Here is a 14,734-nt window from a genome sequence, read left to right as displayed (position 1 = left end):
TTCTTGGTGCTGATCTAAGGGAATTGTACTAAGGTGTTACTAGTATGCCAGTTTGAATAGCCATGTTTTCAGGAGTTTGCGGAAACTCATGAGGTCAGTGCAGGATCTGATCTCCAAAGGCAGCGAGTTCCAGAATTTGGGACCTATGGTGGCGAACCTTGTCCCCCCCGGCACGTTTTAACCTGAAAGGAGGTGTGAGCAGGAGATGCAGGTGTGCAGATCGCAGGTTACAGGCAGGGATGTATCTACTGATCAGGCTGTTGATGAATTTTGGGTTTTTACTATTCAGGGATTTATAGATGATACATCCTACCTTAAAGTCGCATCTCTGGGTTATTGGGAGCCAGTGTCGTTTTTTCAGCAGAGGGGTGATGTGTTGGCGCCTGTTACCTTGGAGGATCAGCCTTGCCGCCTGGTTTTGAACCATTTGAAGGTGGTTGGTGAGGTAGGCCGGAATGCCAAGGTAGAGGGAGTTGGTATAGTCAATGTGGGATATTACCATCGCGAGAACTGCCTGTATTTTTGCTTCCTGATTACGGAACCTGCTGATTTAGTTGAGATCACAGATCCGATTTGATTTTTCATGGTCAGGTCGTTGTTGACTATGACCCCCAATGTTTTGGCAGATGTAGAGGGGACGGGTGATTGTCCCAGTTATTTAGGCAAGAAGTGGGAGCTCCAGGGGTTCGATGGGCCACCTGTGAGGATGACTTCTGTTTTGTCCGGATTAAGTTTGAGGTGGTTGCTGTTCATCCAGTCACGGATGAACAGCATTGTCATCTGGAATTCGTGAGCAGCGGTAGGGGAGTTGTTAATCGGAAAAATTAGTTGGAAGTCATCTGCATAGTTGAAAGTTTGGACTTTCCTTTCTTTTAGTGCGTGGATCAGTGCGAGAAGGTACAGGTTGAATAAGTGGGGGGAGAGTGAGGAGCCCTGGGGAACCCCGCAGGTGTTTTTAATCTTGGAGGTTGTGAAGTTTCCCAGGCGAACCGCTTGGTAACCGTTTTTTAGGAAGGAACTTATCCATTTGAGTGCTGGTCCTTGGATTCCTGGTTCCATAACACGGTTAATCAGGGTGTTATGGTCGACCGTGTCAAAGGCGGCGGAGAGATCCAGCAGCACTAGTGCTTGGGGTGATCTCTCGTCTGCTTTCTCCCGCAGGGAATCCAGGACTGCTAGTACCACTGATTCTGTGGAGTGAGCTGGGCGGAACCCTGCTTGATGAGGATCCAAGTAGTCTGACTGCTCCAGAAAGGCAGATAGGTTTTTAGCTATGTGTGCTTCGAGTAGTTTGGCCAGATAAGGAAGCAGTGAGATGGGTCGGTAATTAGTGAGGATCCCGGGATCAGCTCCTGGTTTTTTCAAGAAAGGGTTGACAGATGCCTCTTTGAAGGTATCAGGTTCTTGGCCCTGGGATAGTGAATTATTTAAGAGGGCCATGGCTGGCTCTGGGCAGGCCGAGAAGGCTTCTCTTAGAATCCAAGGGGGGCAGCAGTCTCTAGGAGAGCCTGATTTTACTTTGGGTCTAACACTGCGGATGCACAATAATACATTCAGTTTATGGTAATATGGTGGTGACATTTTAATATTCCTCTCTGAATTGCTATTATCCGATTAAGAGGCAGAAAAGATCTGGCCTGGTTGGGCAATGGAGGTTATGCGTGCGTTTGGTAAAGGACATAATTTCATCTCCCAAACATGCATTTGCTATATTTTTGAAAATGAAGCTCTTCAGGCAGAAATATTCTAGGTTTATTCATTGAAGATCCTACAATGGAGAAATACCTATATTTGATGTTTCGGTTGAAGGCATTGAGATTACGTATAACACACACCAGATTTAAGTTGCAAGACCATTAGAATTGACCTAATAAACCATGCAGCTTCGTCACCCAGCAGGCAACAACATTTCACCACAGGTTGAAAAAAGGAGATGATGGGTACTTCTCTTAAGCATGCATGTGTAAAGAAATGTGGAGTTTATTTTAACCAACAGTATGAAGTCCTGAATACCCAGGGTGCTTAAAAGCTGAATTTTCAACTTAAGCTAACTAGAAATATTAACCCTTCCTCCAGATTGGTGCACACTATTTAGAGAAATCATACTGTCCCAGCTGGATAATTGGAATGTACACTGGTCTCCTTGCCGACCAACTATAGAAACTACAAAACAAGGTGCTTACAGCATTATTTATGATGCCCAAAAATGCTCATAGACCTCCAGCTCTGAAGCACTTGTACTTGTTCCTGATTAGATAAAACGTAAACTTTATTACTTATTGAGTACATTTACCTATAAGAGGCATCAGGGCACTAGAAGCAAAGACCAATTTGGCATAGAAACCACAAACAGACAAAACTGGAACCAGATTAAAAGTCACCAGAGACAGAAAAAAGGTTATAAAAAAAAAGACTTATAATGATTTTATAAAATCAAGCGCAAGTGTATGTTTTAGAGATGAAGGGAAGGTTATTCCAAAGCTAAGTGCGCAAAAAGTTGAGCATGCTGCCTCCTGTCTGCGATCTTTGAAATCCACGTATTGCCAATAAAAGGCTGGAGCTGAAGTGTTCAGGGCAGTGGTGGGGTAAAGTGCACTCCCCTGTAACCCTGCTCAGTCGGGGTCGGACACCCCTGTCGCCACTACCACAACAGGTCCCTGCAAATCAGTAAGAAGAGGAAAGGGAAGGCAGGCTAGCAATCAGAGAAACAGAGGAAGAAGATAAAGGAGAACGGAACTAACTAAGAAACTGACTATCCCTGTTAGGGAACTCTCCAGCAGGAAGAAGAATGCCATCTTGAGGGAGGTTGGCTTCCCAACAAACCCAACAATGCCACCGAAGGCTCTTGCTCCCACCACAGCTTCTGCGAGGTTCGTGGCTAGCCAGGTGGGGGACAGGGAAGGGTTGGTAGTGGTCTGGAAGAACACTGGTGGTGTCAGCACCGGGGAAATGGGTTTGAACAGCAGACAAAATCTGATCTTGAAAGGAGGACTGACAGGAAAAGTAAAAGGCAAAGGGCAGCTACAGCGGCATAAAGGGGTATTCAAGGAGATCTGCTTCAAGGAAAGGCCTCATTAAAGGATTAGGGCTGATGTAGGTAACAGGGAAATACCAATTCCCAAATACCGAATTGTACCGATTCAGTATTTAGGAATCGGTATTCCAGATGTAGGTAAGAATTCGGTAAAAAATACTGAATTCTTAATGGGCCATATGTAGGTAAATCGCGAATACCGAATCCTTAATACCAAATTTTACCGAATCGGTATTAAGAATTAGGTAAACGTGATGTAGGTAAAAATTCGTTAAACATTACCGATTCGTTGCAAATCAGTATTAAATGCCGATTGTGAACAGATCGGTAATAAAAATAAATACCGAAAGGCTATTACCGAATCGGTGTTACCGAATCCATTACCGAATTCGGAAATACCGATTCGGTAATTCAAAAAATAGTGTTTTGTTGAATCAGCCAATCCTGATACACCCAATTACTTCCCAAACAGGAAGTTGCCACATCCAGCCAGGTGCACAGGGCCTGGAGCTCACTGTGAGGCAGGCAGGCAGGAGAGCTGAGGAGCCAGCAGCAACACAGCCACAATAAAGGAAGAAAAAGTACTGAACAAGCATTGAAATGGCAAGCCAGGACAGGGAGAAGGAGGGAGGTGAAAGAAAAAGAAAACTCAAGTTCAGCGACAAGGAGCATGAGATCCTGATACAGGATGTCAGCCAAGAGTACCACAAGCTGTTTGGATCCCAGTCCCACCAAGTGCCAGAGGCACACAAGAGGCAAATATGGAGTGGCATTCGGGACAAGATCTATGCCATAGGTGTGACCCTGCGCACCATAGAGGACATCAGAAAGAGGTGGTACGACCTCAGAAAAACAGCAAAACTGAGGATGGCAGAGAGACATAGGCTGGCAGGCAAAACTGGAGGAGGCAAAAATCGAGCCCCAGTACCAACACCACTGGAACAGATGGTGGAGTCCACCATCCAGCGGGAGAGTGTGAGTGGCGTGGGAGACGCAGACAGCTCCGCCAGAGCATCTAGAAAACAAGGTAAGAAGCATGCCCAGCATGCTGCCCTACCCCCTCCCCAACCCCAACCCCAATAGTGGAAAAAGTGCTCCCACTCCACACCATGTCTTACTGGTTACCTGCAATGCATTCTGGGTGATGTAGTCAGTGTGAACTCATGATCAGGACTGTCAGGGCAGCTAACACAATAGCATGGTAAAAGAATTGGATAGGTCAGGACAACCACTGTGCACTGTAGGCATGTACTTTAATGCAATGGCATTGCAGACAGAGCATTGAGTATATTTACATTTGTGTCATTACAGGCGAGTCATCTCGCAGTGCAGCTGAGGGCAGCAGAGGCAGGTCAGCCAGGCCAGAAGGGAGGCAACAGGATGAAGACAGCATGCCTGCAGGGAACACCAGCTCTGCGCCATCGCAGCCAGCCAATCCTCCACCACAGCCATCACCACAGCGCCAGGGAGGGCCGCAATCCCCTCTCACTCAGTCACCACTGCGATGTTCACCAACACCACCACCACCACCACCACCACAGTCAGGCAGGAGGCATGCCGTGATCACCCTCCAGCAGATGGAGGAGTCGGAGGAGGAGGGCAGACAGGGCGAACAAAGTTCTATCGGAGATAGATCCAACAGGGAGCGGGCTGGTTCTGCATCCGAGGGCGCCCACATCTCATCACGACGCCGCAGGGCAAGGCCGGACAGTCCAGTGGCATCTGAGCAGGGTGACAGTGTGTTTGCTGGACTGGAAGGCAACATGCTGAAGGTCCATCGCCTGCAATGGAGGGAGATGAAGTCAATTCACAGGGAGGTGGCAAACATTAACAGACATATGCACAAGATGGAGAAGGGCATCAGTGCCATGGGGGAGAATTTGTCTGCAGGGATGGAGAGGGTAGCTACCTCGGTGGACAACCTCTGCAGCCAGCTGGAGCAGGACCGTGTTGGCAGGCGCCGGGAGAGACTGAGACTCCAGGACTATACCAAGTCGGTGAACCGGCTGGCCACTACGACATCACTGATGTGTCGCCGGTCCATCACCATGCAGGAGGAGATGGCGCATTGCAGCAGGGATGTGGCCAGGGGGATGGTGTCCATGACCTCAGTGCTAGAGCTCATGCAGAATGCCAAGGCCTCCAATATGGAAGGGGGGGGGGGGGGGGACAGTGAGGAGGCTACCAGCCGTGGTAGCATTACACCCTCACCCACCGAGTGCAGGAGGCGTAGTGGACGAAACGTCCCAGCACAGGAACAGTCCAACTCACAAGACAGTGTCGATGGGGAACGTGCACGTGCAGCACGGGGACGCAAGAAGTGAAGGACAATGGCTGTCTACATGCATGTGATGGGTGATGTAACCCATGTCCAATTGGACAATGCTCGCAATGCTGGAGGTGTGCCAAATAAACACCTCTACATGTAATTTGAAATGGCTCAGTGTCGTTACTCACTCAGAAATAGTTTGACGTAATCTCTGCCCGTCTCTGTCTCCCATCATGTTCAATAGCAGCACCAGCTGCGCTGGGCTCTGGCTGAGGGTTGTCCTCGTCCTCGCCCTCTGACTCAGTTAGTTCCACTGCTGTTCCTTTTTTAGTGGCCAGATTGTGTAGCATTGCACACATAGCAATTATCTTGCAACATTTGATGGGGCTGTACAGACGCGCACCTCCTCTTTTGTGGAGGCAACGGAATCTGCTTTTGAGCAAACCAAAAGTGCGCTCCACCACGTTGCGTGTGCTCCTATGTGCCACATTGTATCTCCTCTCCCTTCGGGTGGTTGGGTTCAGATATGGTGTGAGTAGATACGGCCGGAGGGCATATGCGCTGTCACCTATGAACAGAAGTAAGTGGCATTGATTGGTGTGACCAACAACTTGTGCCAGGGTGTACATCAGGGTGTGTGACATTTACTTACCTAGTATGTATCCGTTGGCAAATTCACCAGCAAGCAGACGTGTATGTATGCCACTGTTCCTGAAGATGTAAGCATTGTGGCTACTCCCGGGGTATTTTGCCACGATGTCTGTTATAATGTGTTTGGCATTGCAGATCACCTGCACATTGATTGAGTGGGTGGATTTGCGGTTTCTGTAAATGTATTCACTTGCTGCAGGTGGGCAGATGGGAATATGGGTCCCATCGATGCAGCCGATCACGTGGGGGAAATGGGCAAGTTGATAGAACTCCAGCTTGCTTCTCTGCAGCTTCGCCTGTGTACTGGGGAAGGAAATGTAATGCTCTATTCTGTCCATCATGGCGTCCAGGAAGGTGTTGAAGAAACGGGATAGACAGCTCTGTGACACTCCACCCACTGCTGCTAACACACCCTGGAAACTTCCTGAGGAGGTGCAGGCAGCAGAGTACCTGGACATGGGTGGGGATAGCGTGGGCCCTTGGCGTCTGATGCTCCAGATAGGGTCTTAGGTCCCGTATTAGCTCCAGGATGGTGTCTGGGTGCAATCTGTATCTCTCATGTATTTCTGAGTCTGTCAATTGGAACAAAGTGATGCGTAATCTGTACACCCGCTCCTCACGTCTCCAGATCCTCGTTCCTGCTGCTCTCAGGCGTAGCCGCCTTGCAATGAGATAGAGGCCTGCCATTGTGTTCACACTGATGCATTTTGGGTCTGTTTATATAGACTGCTCCTGATTACCACATGCTCCTGAAACGTGCTAAATACCGATTCGTTATTACCGATTTTGGTCAAATTCGGTATTACCGAGGTTTGCTACACCGATTCGGTATTCATTGTTTCGGTAATTTCAAGTCGGTAACTTTTGTTTTTTACCGATTCGTTATTATCAAATCAATTTGGTATTACGTACATCTCACATGGCTAAATATATGTCGGTAACACCGAAAAAAAAAACTTTTTCGGTGTTACTGATCGGTATTTGGCCACCTACATATGGCCCAATATTCGATATTACCGAATCGGTAATTGAGATTCAATAATAATAAATACATACCCATTCATTCCTAGCGGCTTGGAGGCCCATAGGAATGAATGTGAAGACATTCTGTATTACCGAATCGGTAATACCGGGAGGTATTCCAAGGGTGCCAGGGTGTCCATAGGACACCCTGTTGCACCCCTGAAATGCACATGTGTGCACATGTGGCACACATCCATGCCCTAAGGGCATGGATGTGAGCCACATGGCACATTTCAAAAAGCAAAAAAGTGCTTTTTGAAAGGAAATCGCTATTTACCACCAACTTGGAGTTGGTGGTAAATAGCGATTCCTTAAGGCTGAGGTGCACTGTTTAAGTGCTACCTACATTGCATTTAAAGAATCGGTATTACTGATTCCTTAAATGCAAGGTCATTATGAATCGGTATAAAGGAATCAACATTTACCGATTCCTTAATACCGAATCCTTCCCTACATCAAAAATGCCTCAATACCGGTTGGTAACGGTGAAATTTAACGAATTACACAGTTACCGACCGTTATTGGGCCATCTACATATGGCCCAAAGTCTAATACTGGGAAAATAAAGAACGAGAGAGAGAGAGAACGAGAGAGAGAGAGAACGAGCGAGAACCAGAGAGAACCAGCGAGAGAGAACGAGAGAGAACGAGAGAGAACAAGAGAGAGAGAGAGAAAACGAGAGAGAGAAAGAACGAGAGATGACCTGGGGTGGCACCCCAGCCTTCCTTGCTTGCGTCTATCAAAGGAAGGCCTCTGGGTAGAGTTGTGGGATTTAACCACCAATACAGTTTCCCCTAAATCGTGTTTCTTGTAGGTACCATATCTTCTAGATTCTGCATTTAGAAATATAGAAATAGTTCAGGTCCTTCAAAGCTTGAATAGCCATATCTTAAACACAATCCGCAGTATAGAAATCACTCACGTTTTAGCTTCTATGTTTTAGTCTAGCCATAATATGCCCAACAATGGTTTAACTGAGGCTTCTCACTGCCTGTCTGGTAATAGTAATGTGTCCATCTACTCCCTACGATGTTGATTGGATCTTTAAGGCCATTAAAATATTGAGTTACAAATTGTTCTCGTAGTTTTTGCCTTTGTGTCACAGTAATATTAAATTTCGTTCCTTGGTGACCGCAAGCGCTACCTGCAATTGCAGTATAGATGCTACATGGTCATTATGCAGCATTTATTACAGCAATATGTATCCAAATAAATAATAAGGCAGCCACTGCTGAATATTAAACACTTGTTTCTTTTACAGAGATACCTGCGTAAGTATGGCTGGACCGAGCCAGTGAAATGGGAGTCCTTGCGTTACCAGATCCCCAGCACGCCTGCGACTGAAGCGAGAACGCCAGCAGACATCACTGTCCTGACAGAAGGACAGTCAACAGCCACACATTCAGAAGCCACTGATCCATCAGAGACCCCCCTCAACCCCAACTTTGTCAATGCCCTCAAACGGTTTCAAGAGGCCAATGGCCTGCTGGTGACAGGCACGCTGGATGAGGCCACGCAGAAAACCATGAACAGTCCACGCTGTGGAGTCCCAGACCACAAAGCGCCTGAGACCAGTGAAGAGGATTACAAACCTAAAACCAATGCCTCCAATAATTCCAACACAAGTGATTCTTATGAGCATGCTAACATCACCAATGTTGAAAACCCCACACAGGTCAACTCCAGTACCCAGCCGAAGGTGGCCAACAGCTCTGTGAGTGACATGGAGCTACCACCGGCAGGGCCATTCCTCAAACGTCTGCTGGCCCAAGTGCGAAAGAAGAGAAGCCCCTCCAACAGGACGGCGGCGCAGCTGCTTAGGTTTTCCAAGCCCACGGTTAAATGGCGTTTACTGGATGAGGGCTACAGTGTGCAGCTCCCGCACGATGACCAGAGGTACATCCTGAAGCTGGCCTTCCGCATATGGAGTACCGTGGTGCCCCTGGACTTTGAGGAGGATCGCACGTCTCCGGCCCATTCCGTCGACATAAAGCTGGGATTCGGAACACGTGAGTAGAGGGCAGCATGGCATACAGAGGGCGCAGCATTGTGACGTTACTGTACTGTGAATGCTACTATATGCAAAGGAACAATAACCCGATGTGTAACCCTTTCTTGTTCGAATGGTGAAATGGCTATGCAGAGGGCCTTTCACCCTTCTGAGCCTAGGGATTGACGGAGATGGCAGGGGAGTCCCATCCCCACGCACCAGGGTACTGCCCCTGAGTTAAGAGGTCACTCTAAGGTTAGGGCATTAGCCAACACAAACCAGAGTTTCACTTTTTACTTCTGCTTGGATGCTGCTTCAATTCGGTCAGCTTGGGTTTTGAGATGGGAGGTCGGGGATTCACAGCTTTAATATGTTGGCTACAATGACTACTTCTTGGACTACACGTGATGTCTGACCTACAATCCTTTTCTGCCCCTAGCCATGAGCCCGACATTCATTAAACTTCCTCTTTGTGTGAACTAATAAAGCGTTGTTTATAAAATTATACGAAGATAGCGCATAGCAAAGCATGTGAATTGCATACTAATACACCCCTACGCCCCACTCTTATGTCATCGCCTCTTGGATTAAATGCCCATTAGCTATAGAAGCCCTTGTTGCATATCATGGCAGTTCTTTCCCACCTCCTGCTAAGATTCTATATAAAGAAGTAATGAAAAGATGTGAAAATAGGAATATATACTATCAGATAAAATAGCAGATACCAAGGCTGCTGTGAAAACCCCCCAACTTTAGATAACTCTGTATTCAACAGAAGCGAACTCATCATCCGTGTTTTTCCATCTCCACCCTTGGGAGCATGCAATGAGATCATAAGAGACAATATTAGAAAGGGGAACCTGGAAAGAGAGATCCAGGATACTGCCGTCCTGCTAGGTACTGACGTCTGTACATTAAATTAGGTATCTAAGGACAATTGGCCATATCGTAGTAAACTGTCCTGAAAGTTCTACATCTCTCACCAACAGTGGAAAGGATGCACCTTAACTGCTTCTTTATTTAACTAACTCCCTGTACTCTGGTATGAAGCTGCTATGTCTTTAAATTAAAGCAGAACAAGGCATAAATACTGTATATGTTCATTAAAAGTTCTATTTTTATTACTAAGATGACCACCTGGGGCTTTTAAATCAGTACTCTCTACTGGCGATATGGTTAGTTTCTACTTGACTCTTGTCCCATTAAAAAGGATTGAGCATGCATTTGCATTAATATCCTGTGGTTCCTTTAATCAGCAGTTCACATTATCACTCGCTAAGAACTCGTTCCTTATATATAATCATATCTACATATGTTTAACCATTCTTCACAGGATCAAACCTAGATCCTAGATTCATTAACCATATTTAAAGTGAAATTTACAAACTAGTTAAAGAGCATCTCTACAAAACTTGAATTTCAGATTACTTCTCTGAATTCACAAACTGTCCCCCAGCAAATTTTCAAGGAAGCAACTGTGCTTTGCACAACATAGTCACCAATCCAAGTACCAAGGTCCTTGCTGAAGCAACATTGCAGCCCGAGTGTCTTGCAAGGATGTGATGAAAACCAAGAAAAGTTATACCCAATGGTCCATGACTGCCGCCGTCCCCATACATTGGGAAAATTCAGAGACTGCTAGGAAATGTAGCTTGTCATTGAAGCACTATCGCTAGTGATTTCTCCAAACATGAGACGCCTCACAACAGATTAAGCAATGCGAACACTACTAGGCTTCCTTTTCTGAAATGAACTCAGCCTGAGCAGGTTTGAAGCATTGCATCCACTGAGCCATAAGCAGTCAGCCATGCCCCCTGACATCTGTCAGCATCAACAGTCACACATGACTCCTTCCCAAAGTTTCTCTTATCTATTTATTCCAAGTTTTCAGGATAGAGCACACCAAGAAGACACCATATATCTTCACCTTCAAAGAAAAGTTAAAGATAAATTATGCAAGTTATACAAACAGAAAATTTCCAGGCTTGAAAAGCAGTCTGTATAACCACCCCCCCTGCCGCCCTCCCCCAAATCCCCACCAACTGTGCAAGCATTCCACAAGCCCTGCTACTGCTCACTTTCTTCCATCATTTATGAACGCCAAGGCCTTTGTGGTGTTAGAACGGTTGCAGTTAATTCACATCAGGAACTAGTACATAAGTTATCACGATTGCATTGGTCATTAATATGTTCAGCTCCTTGCTTAAATAGCCATGTATGTAAAGCATATGGGAAACAGCCTTTACAACGCGGGCTGGGCCACGCTTGCCTTAACCACGCGGTCTAGATGAGCGGATTTGCGGGTACATGAATAGGAAGGATTGGGAGAGGATGCGGTCTGGTAAGTGGGGTTGTGGATGGGTTTTGAGGTGGTGGGGGTAGTTTTTTGGGTTGGGGGAGTTTTTAAGGCTCGGGGGTCGAGGTTGTTTTTAGGGCTCAGGGCAGGGGGGGGGGGGAGAGGTCCGGGTAGTTTTCAGGGGTGGTGGTCAGTTTGTAGGGCTCGAGGGGTCTGCGAGGGTTGGGAAAGTTTTAGGACCTGCTGGTCCGCTTTAAGGGCTCATGATGGGGAAGGCACAGTTTTCAGGGCTGGGGGCAGTTTAAGGGCTCCTCAGTACAGGGAGGGCTGGATCGGAGAAGTTTATTGAAAGTGGGGGCAAGTTTTAGGGCCAGGACGGGGGGGGGGGGGAGACTGTTTTTAGGATCGGTAGGTTCAGGGCTCACAGGTGGCTCTGGGGTCGTTTTAGGACATGGGGCTGGGTTTTAAGGCTGAGGCCAGGGGGAGGGTATTATCTTTACATACATATCCGTTTACCAATTATGCCTTCACCATGAAATGGCATGGTATAGGCATGCATGTTAAAGGCATGCGTGGTAAAGGAATATGTTTTTAAGAAGCCATTCCCTGTTGGGGCAGCGTTGTAGAGACATTCGCGGTTTTAGCCATGCATGCTTCTACCATACAACCAAAGCGTACGGTTTTTAATTTGACCTTTATTGCATATTAAAACCATAACTCCCATAATTCGCAATACATCATCCTACAAATCATAAGGTCTCTTGAGTGGGCGTCATAAATGACTGTTTTTCAGCTGCTGTGACAGCTCACCTTCTGTCAATCAACTTAGTATAGGGGGTCCCAGCTTCGAGGCTTCCCTTGCTACAGAATGTCTGGCTACTGTGGCCCCGAGGCCATGCCTGGACTGCAAGTGCTGTGTCTGCCCAGCGCTGACCATTTCTTACCCCTTTTGTCAGCCCTGAAGTGTCCTTCCCTTGAGGCCTACCAAGGGCCTTGTTTGGACAGGTGTCCTTTTATGTCCTTGTGTGAAGACATTTATTGTTTAACCTTGTAGCTACCTGTTCCCGGCTTTTGCGGCTGCAATGCCTACGTTATCTGGAATGGAGCAATCAGCTTTCCACTGGCCAACAAAACAACACAATGCTGACCACTTCTCTCGACCGCCTTTTGGCAGCATTCCCCTCTGATTGACTCTAATACAAACTTGTGTTTAGGCCACTTCTATGCCCCTTGTTTTGCGCGCTTTTTTCATGCCATCTGCTGCCGTGCCTCTCAGGTCTCTCTAGGGTCGGTCTCGGTATGGTGGGACAACCTCCCCCCCCAGCTGTGTGAGCATCCCACGGGCCCTCCGCTGTTCACTTTTTCCCCATCAATTAGGGGCACCAAGACCTTTGTGGGGTTAGAACGGCCTCAGTTTATTCACTTCTTAATTTGGTAAATATTTTATCACAATTGTGCTGGTCCGGAGGACCTTGTTCGGTCCTTTTGTGTGAAGATATTAATTGTTAAACTTCGCAGCTACCCGCACACTAGTGGTGGTTGACCGACCTCCGATAGCCCCCCAAAGCCTAAGAGAACTCAGTAGTTCCAATGCCCCCACGATGTTCAGGAGGAACATATTACTGCCTACACTAGACAGATGGACCTGGTCGTCCGCATAATAGCTAGGCATCCTTAGGCTGATGAGGCCAGGCCTCACAGATTCCCAACCCTTGCCTTTGCAGACCTTGCACCTAGATCTTACCAGTACTCCCTGGCTCACCGCCCCCAACACCCGCATTGCACTCTGATTTCTAACCATAATATCTAGGCCAGACACATCAACCTTGTAAATTACCACTGTGGCAAGCTTTCAGTGAGCCCTTTGCGCGTCCCACACTGCAGAAAAGAGCTGGCTCCATTTCGTGCCTGGTTTTTCCAGCCATATAAACCTGGTTTGTGCAGCCATATGCCACCATACAGATTACTGGCGACCACCCACCGATGTGCCGTCGTGATGAAAGAGTGTCCTACTATCCACACCATTCCTTTTTTCGTGCCATCCCCAGCACTGAAAGAAAAAGCCCTACGTTAGTTTGATGATGGCCTAAATGTATTCTTTAAAGGCAGGGGATTTCCGCCTCCCTAAGTGCTTAATCCCTTTGTCCACTATGCCCTGTGCCATCGCTGTGGTGACTGTCCCAAACTATGTAAAGCAAATCGTGCCCTGGTGAGGCTCTCCCTTGCCAGGGCTTGGAGCATTACTGCAGTGAATTGAAATTTGCTGGGGTAGCTAGCTCCTGCTCTAATGTATGAATAGAGGGGGGTGCCTCCCGACCTGACCTGCATGTAACTGCGGGTCAAGCATACCGGACAGTGACTCGAGTCGGGTGTGCTTCCCTTTCCAGTCCTGGTCAGTTTCTGAACTCCTCAAGTACACTACCAAGTGCGTGTCCCCAAACTGTAGGCCCCACACCCCGAGGCAAGCCAAGCCTGGGGTGGCCCTTTGCGGGGCAACCAGCTCGCTCCCCCTTAATGCCCCACAAAAAGCCAGAGCGATAGCTGTTTTGAACACGTGTGTCTCCCCCGCTGACCTACATATGCCCAATAGAGTCAGTAAGATCGCTTCAGCCTCTCAAAGTCAATTGGTAGTCTGATGAAGTGGTTCATTCAGCCCAAGCCCTTCAATCCTGCGTGGCAGTAAAAAGTGTTAGTTGGATGCACCCCCCGTACAAGTTTGAGTGGTACACCATGGCACTCAGATATGACCACGCCCACACTCCGGACTTGCCCTACTCAAAAGAACATTGTATACATTCTTCTACTTTTGTCGCTGAAGCAGGCGCTAGTGACACACCCCTCCCCCCTCCCGTTGCCCCCCTGAAACGTTCCACACACTTACGGTAGGTGCTGGCGGTTTTTGAGGCCAGATTAACGCTAGGTCTGCTCCATTGCATCCCATATGTCTTCTGGTATTTCGGTCATTGTCTAGTCTGCCCACAGCTCCAGTTGGCGGAACCTATTCCACTGAAAGCTAGTGAGAACGATCGAGTTACCACATCCAGTCACATGCCTAGCTTTTATTACCATGTTGCTTTCCAGCTGACAGCCCACTAACACAACATGTGTATTTGTAAAGCGCATGTTCACCCAAGGGTATCTTCACACTGAAAAACAGATGTTTATTATTACCTGACTCAATGGTACTCATTTATGGACCTCAGAAAGATGAAAGGCAGAGTGTAACTGATCGAACACAGACCCCTACAGTGGACGCATTAGTCCACTGAGCCACCAGACCTGGCTTTTGCCATTGAAGCAGTTTTAGCACTCTTGAGCAGTGCGCTGCTCCTACGTTTATTGCCCAGACTTCTGCGTGATTGTCTGATCAATGTTACCCACCTGTTCGCCAGGTGCTCTTGCCACAGTGGAAACGCCACCACTATTGAGAATAGCTCCAGCAGCGCCACATTTGTGGTCAGTCCAGTCTTG

The 14,734-nt window shown here is 47.5% G+C and overlaps 1 protein-coding gene across 1 annotated transcript in view; it reads left to right on the top strand.

The window, feature by feature from the left end:
• Positions 1-14,734, top strand: part of LOC147725653 (matrix metalloproteinase-21-like) — a 547,740-nt gene that overhangs the window by 199,299 nt on the left and 333,707 nt on the right. Inside the window, exon 2 of the mRNA XM_086964337.1 lies at positions 8,239-8,986. Within this exon, the coding sequence (XP_086820463.1) occupies positions 8,239-8,986 (748 nt within the window). The remainder of the gene's footprint in view (positions 1-8,238; positions 8,987-14,734) is intronic.

This window comes from Lissotriton vulgaris, chromosome 3_2, assembly GCF_964263255.1.
Source record: "Lissotriton vulgaris chromosome 3_2, aLisVul1.2, whole genome shotgun sequence".
NCBI classification, from domain to species: domain Eukaryota; kingdom Metazoa; phylum Chordata; class Amphibia; order Caudata; family Salamandridae; genus Lissotriton; species Lissotriton vulgaris.
Note: the sequence above shows the minus strand (reverse complement) of the source record. Positions and strands in the feature narration are given on the sequence as shown.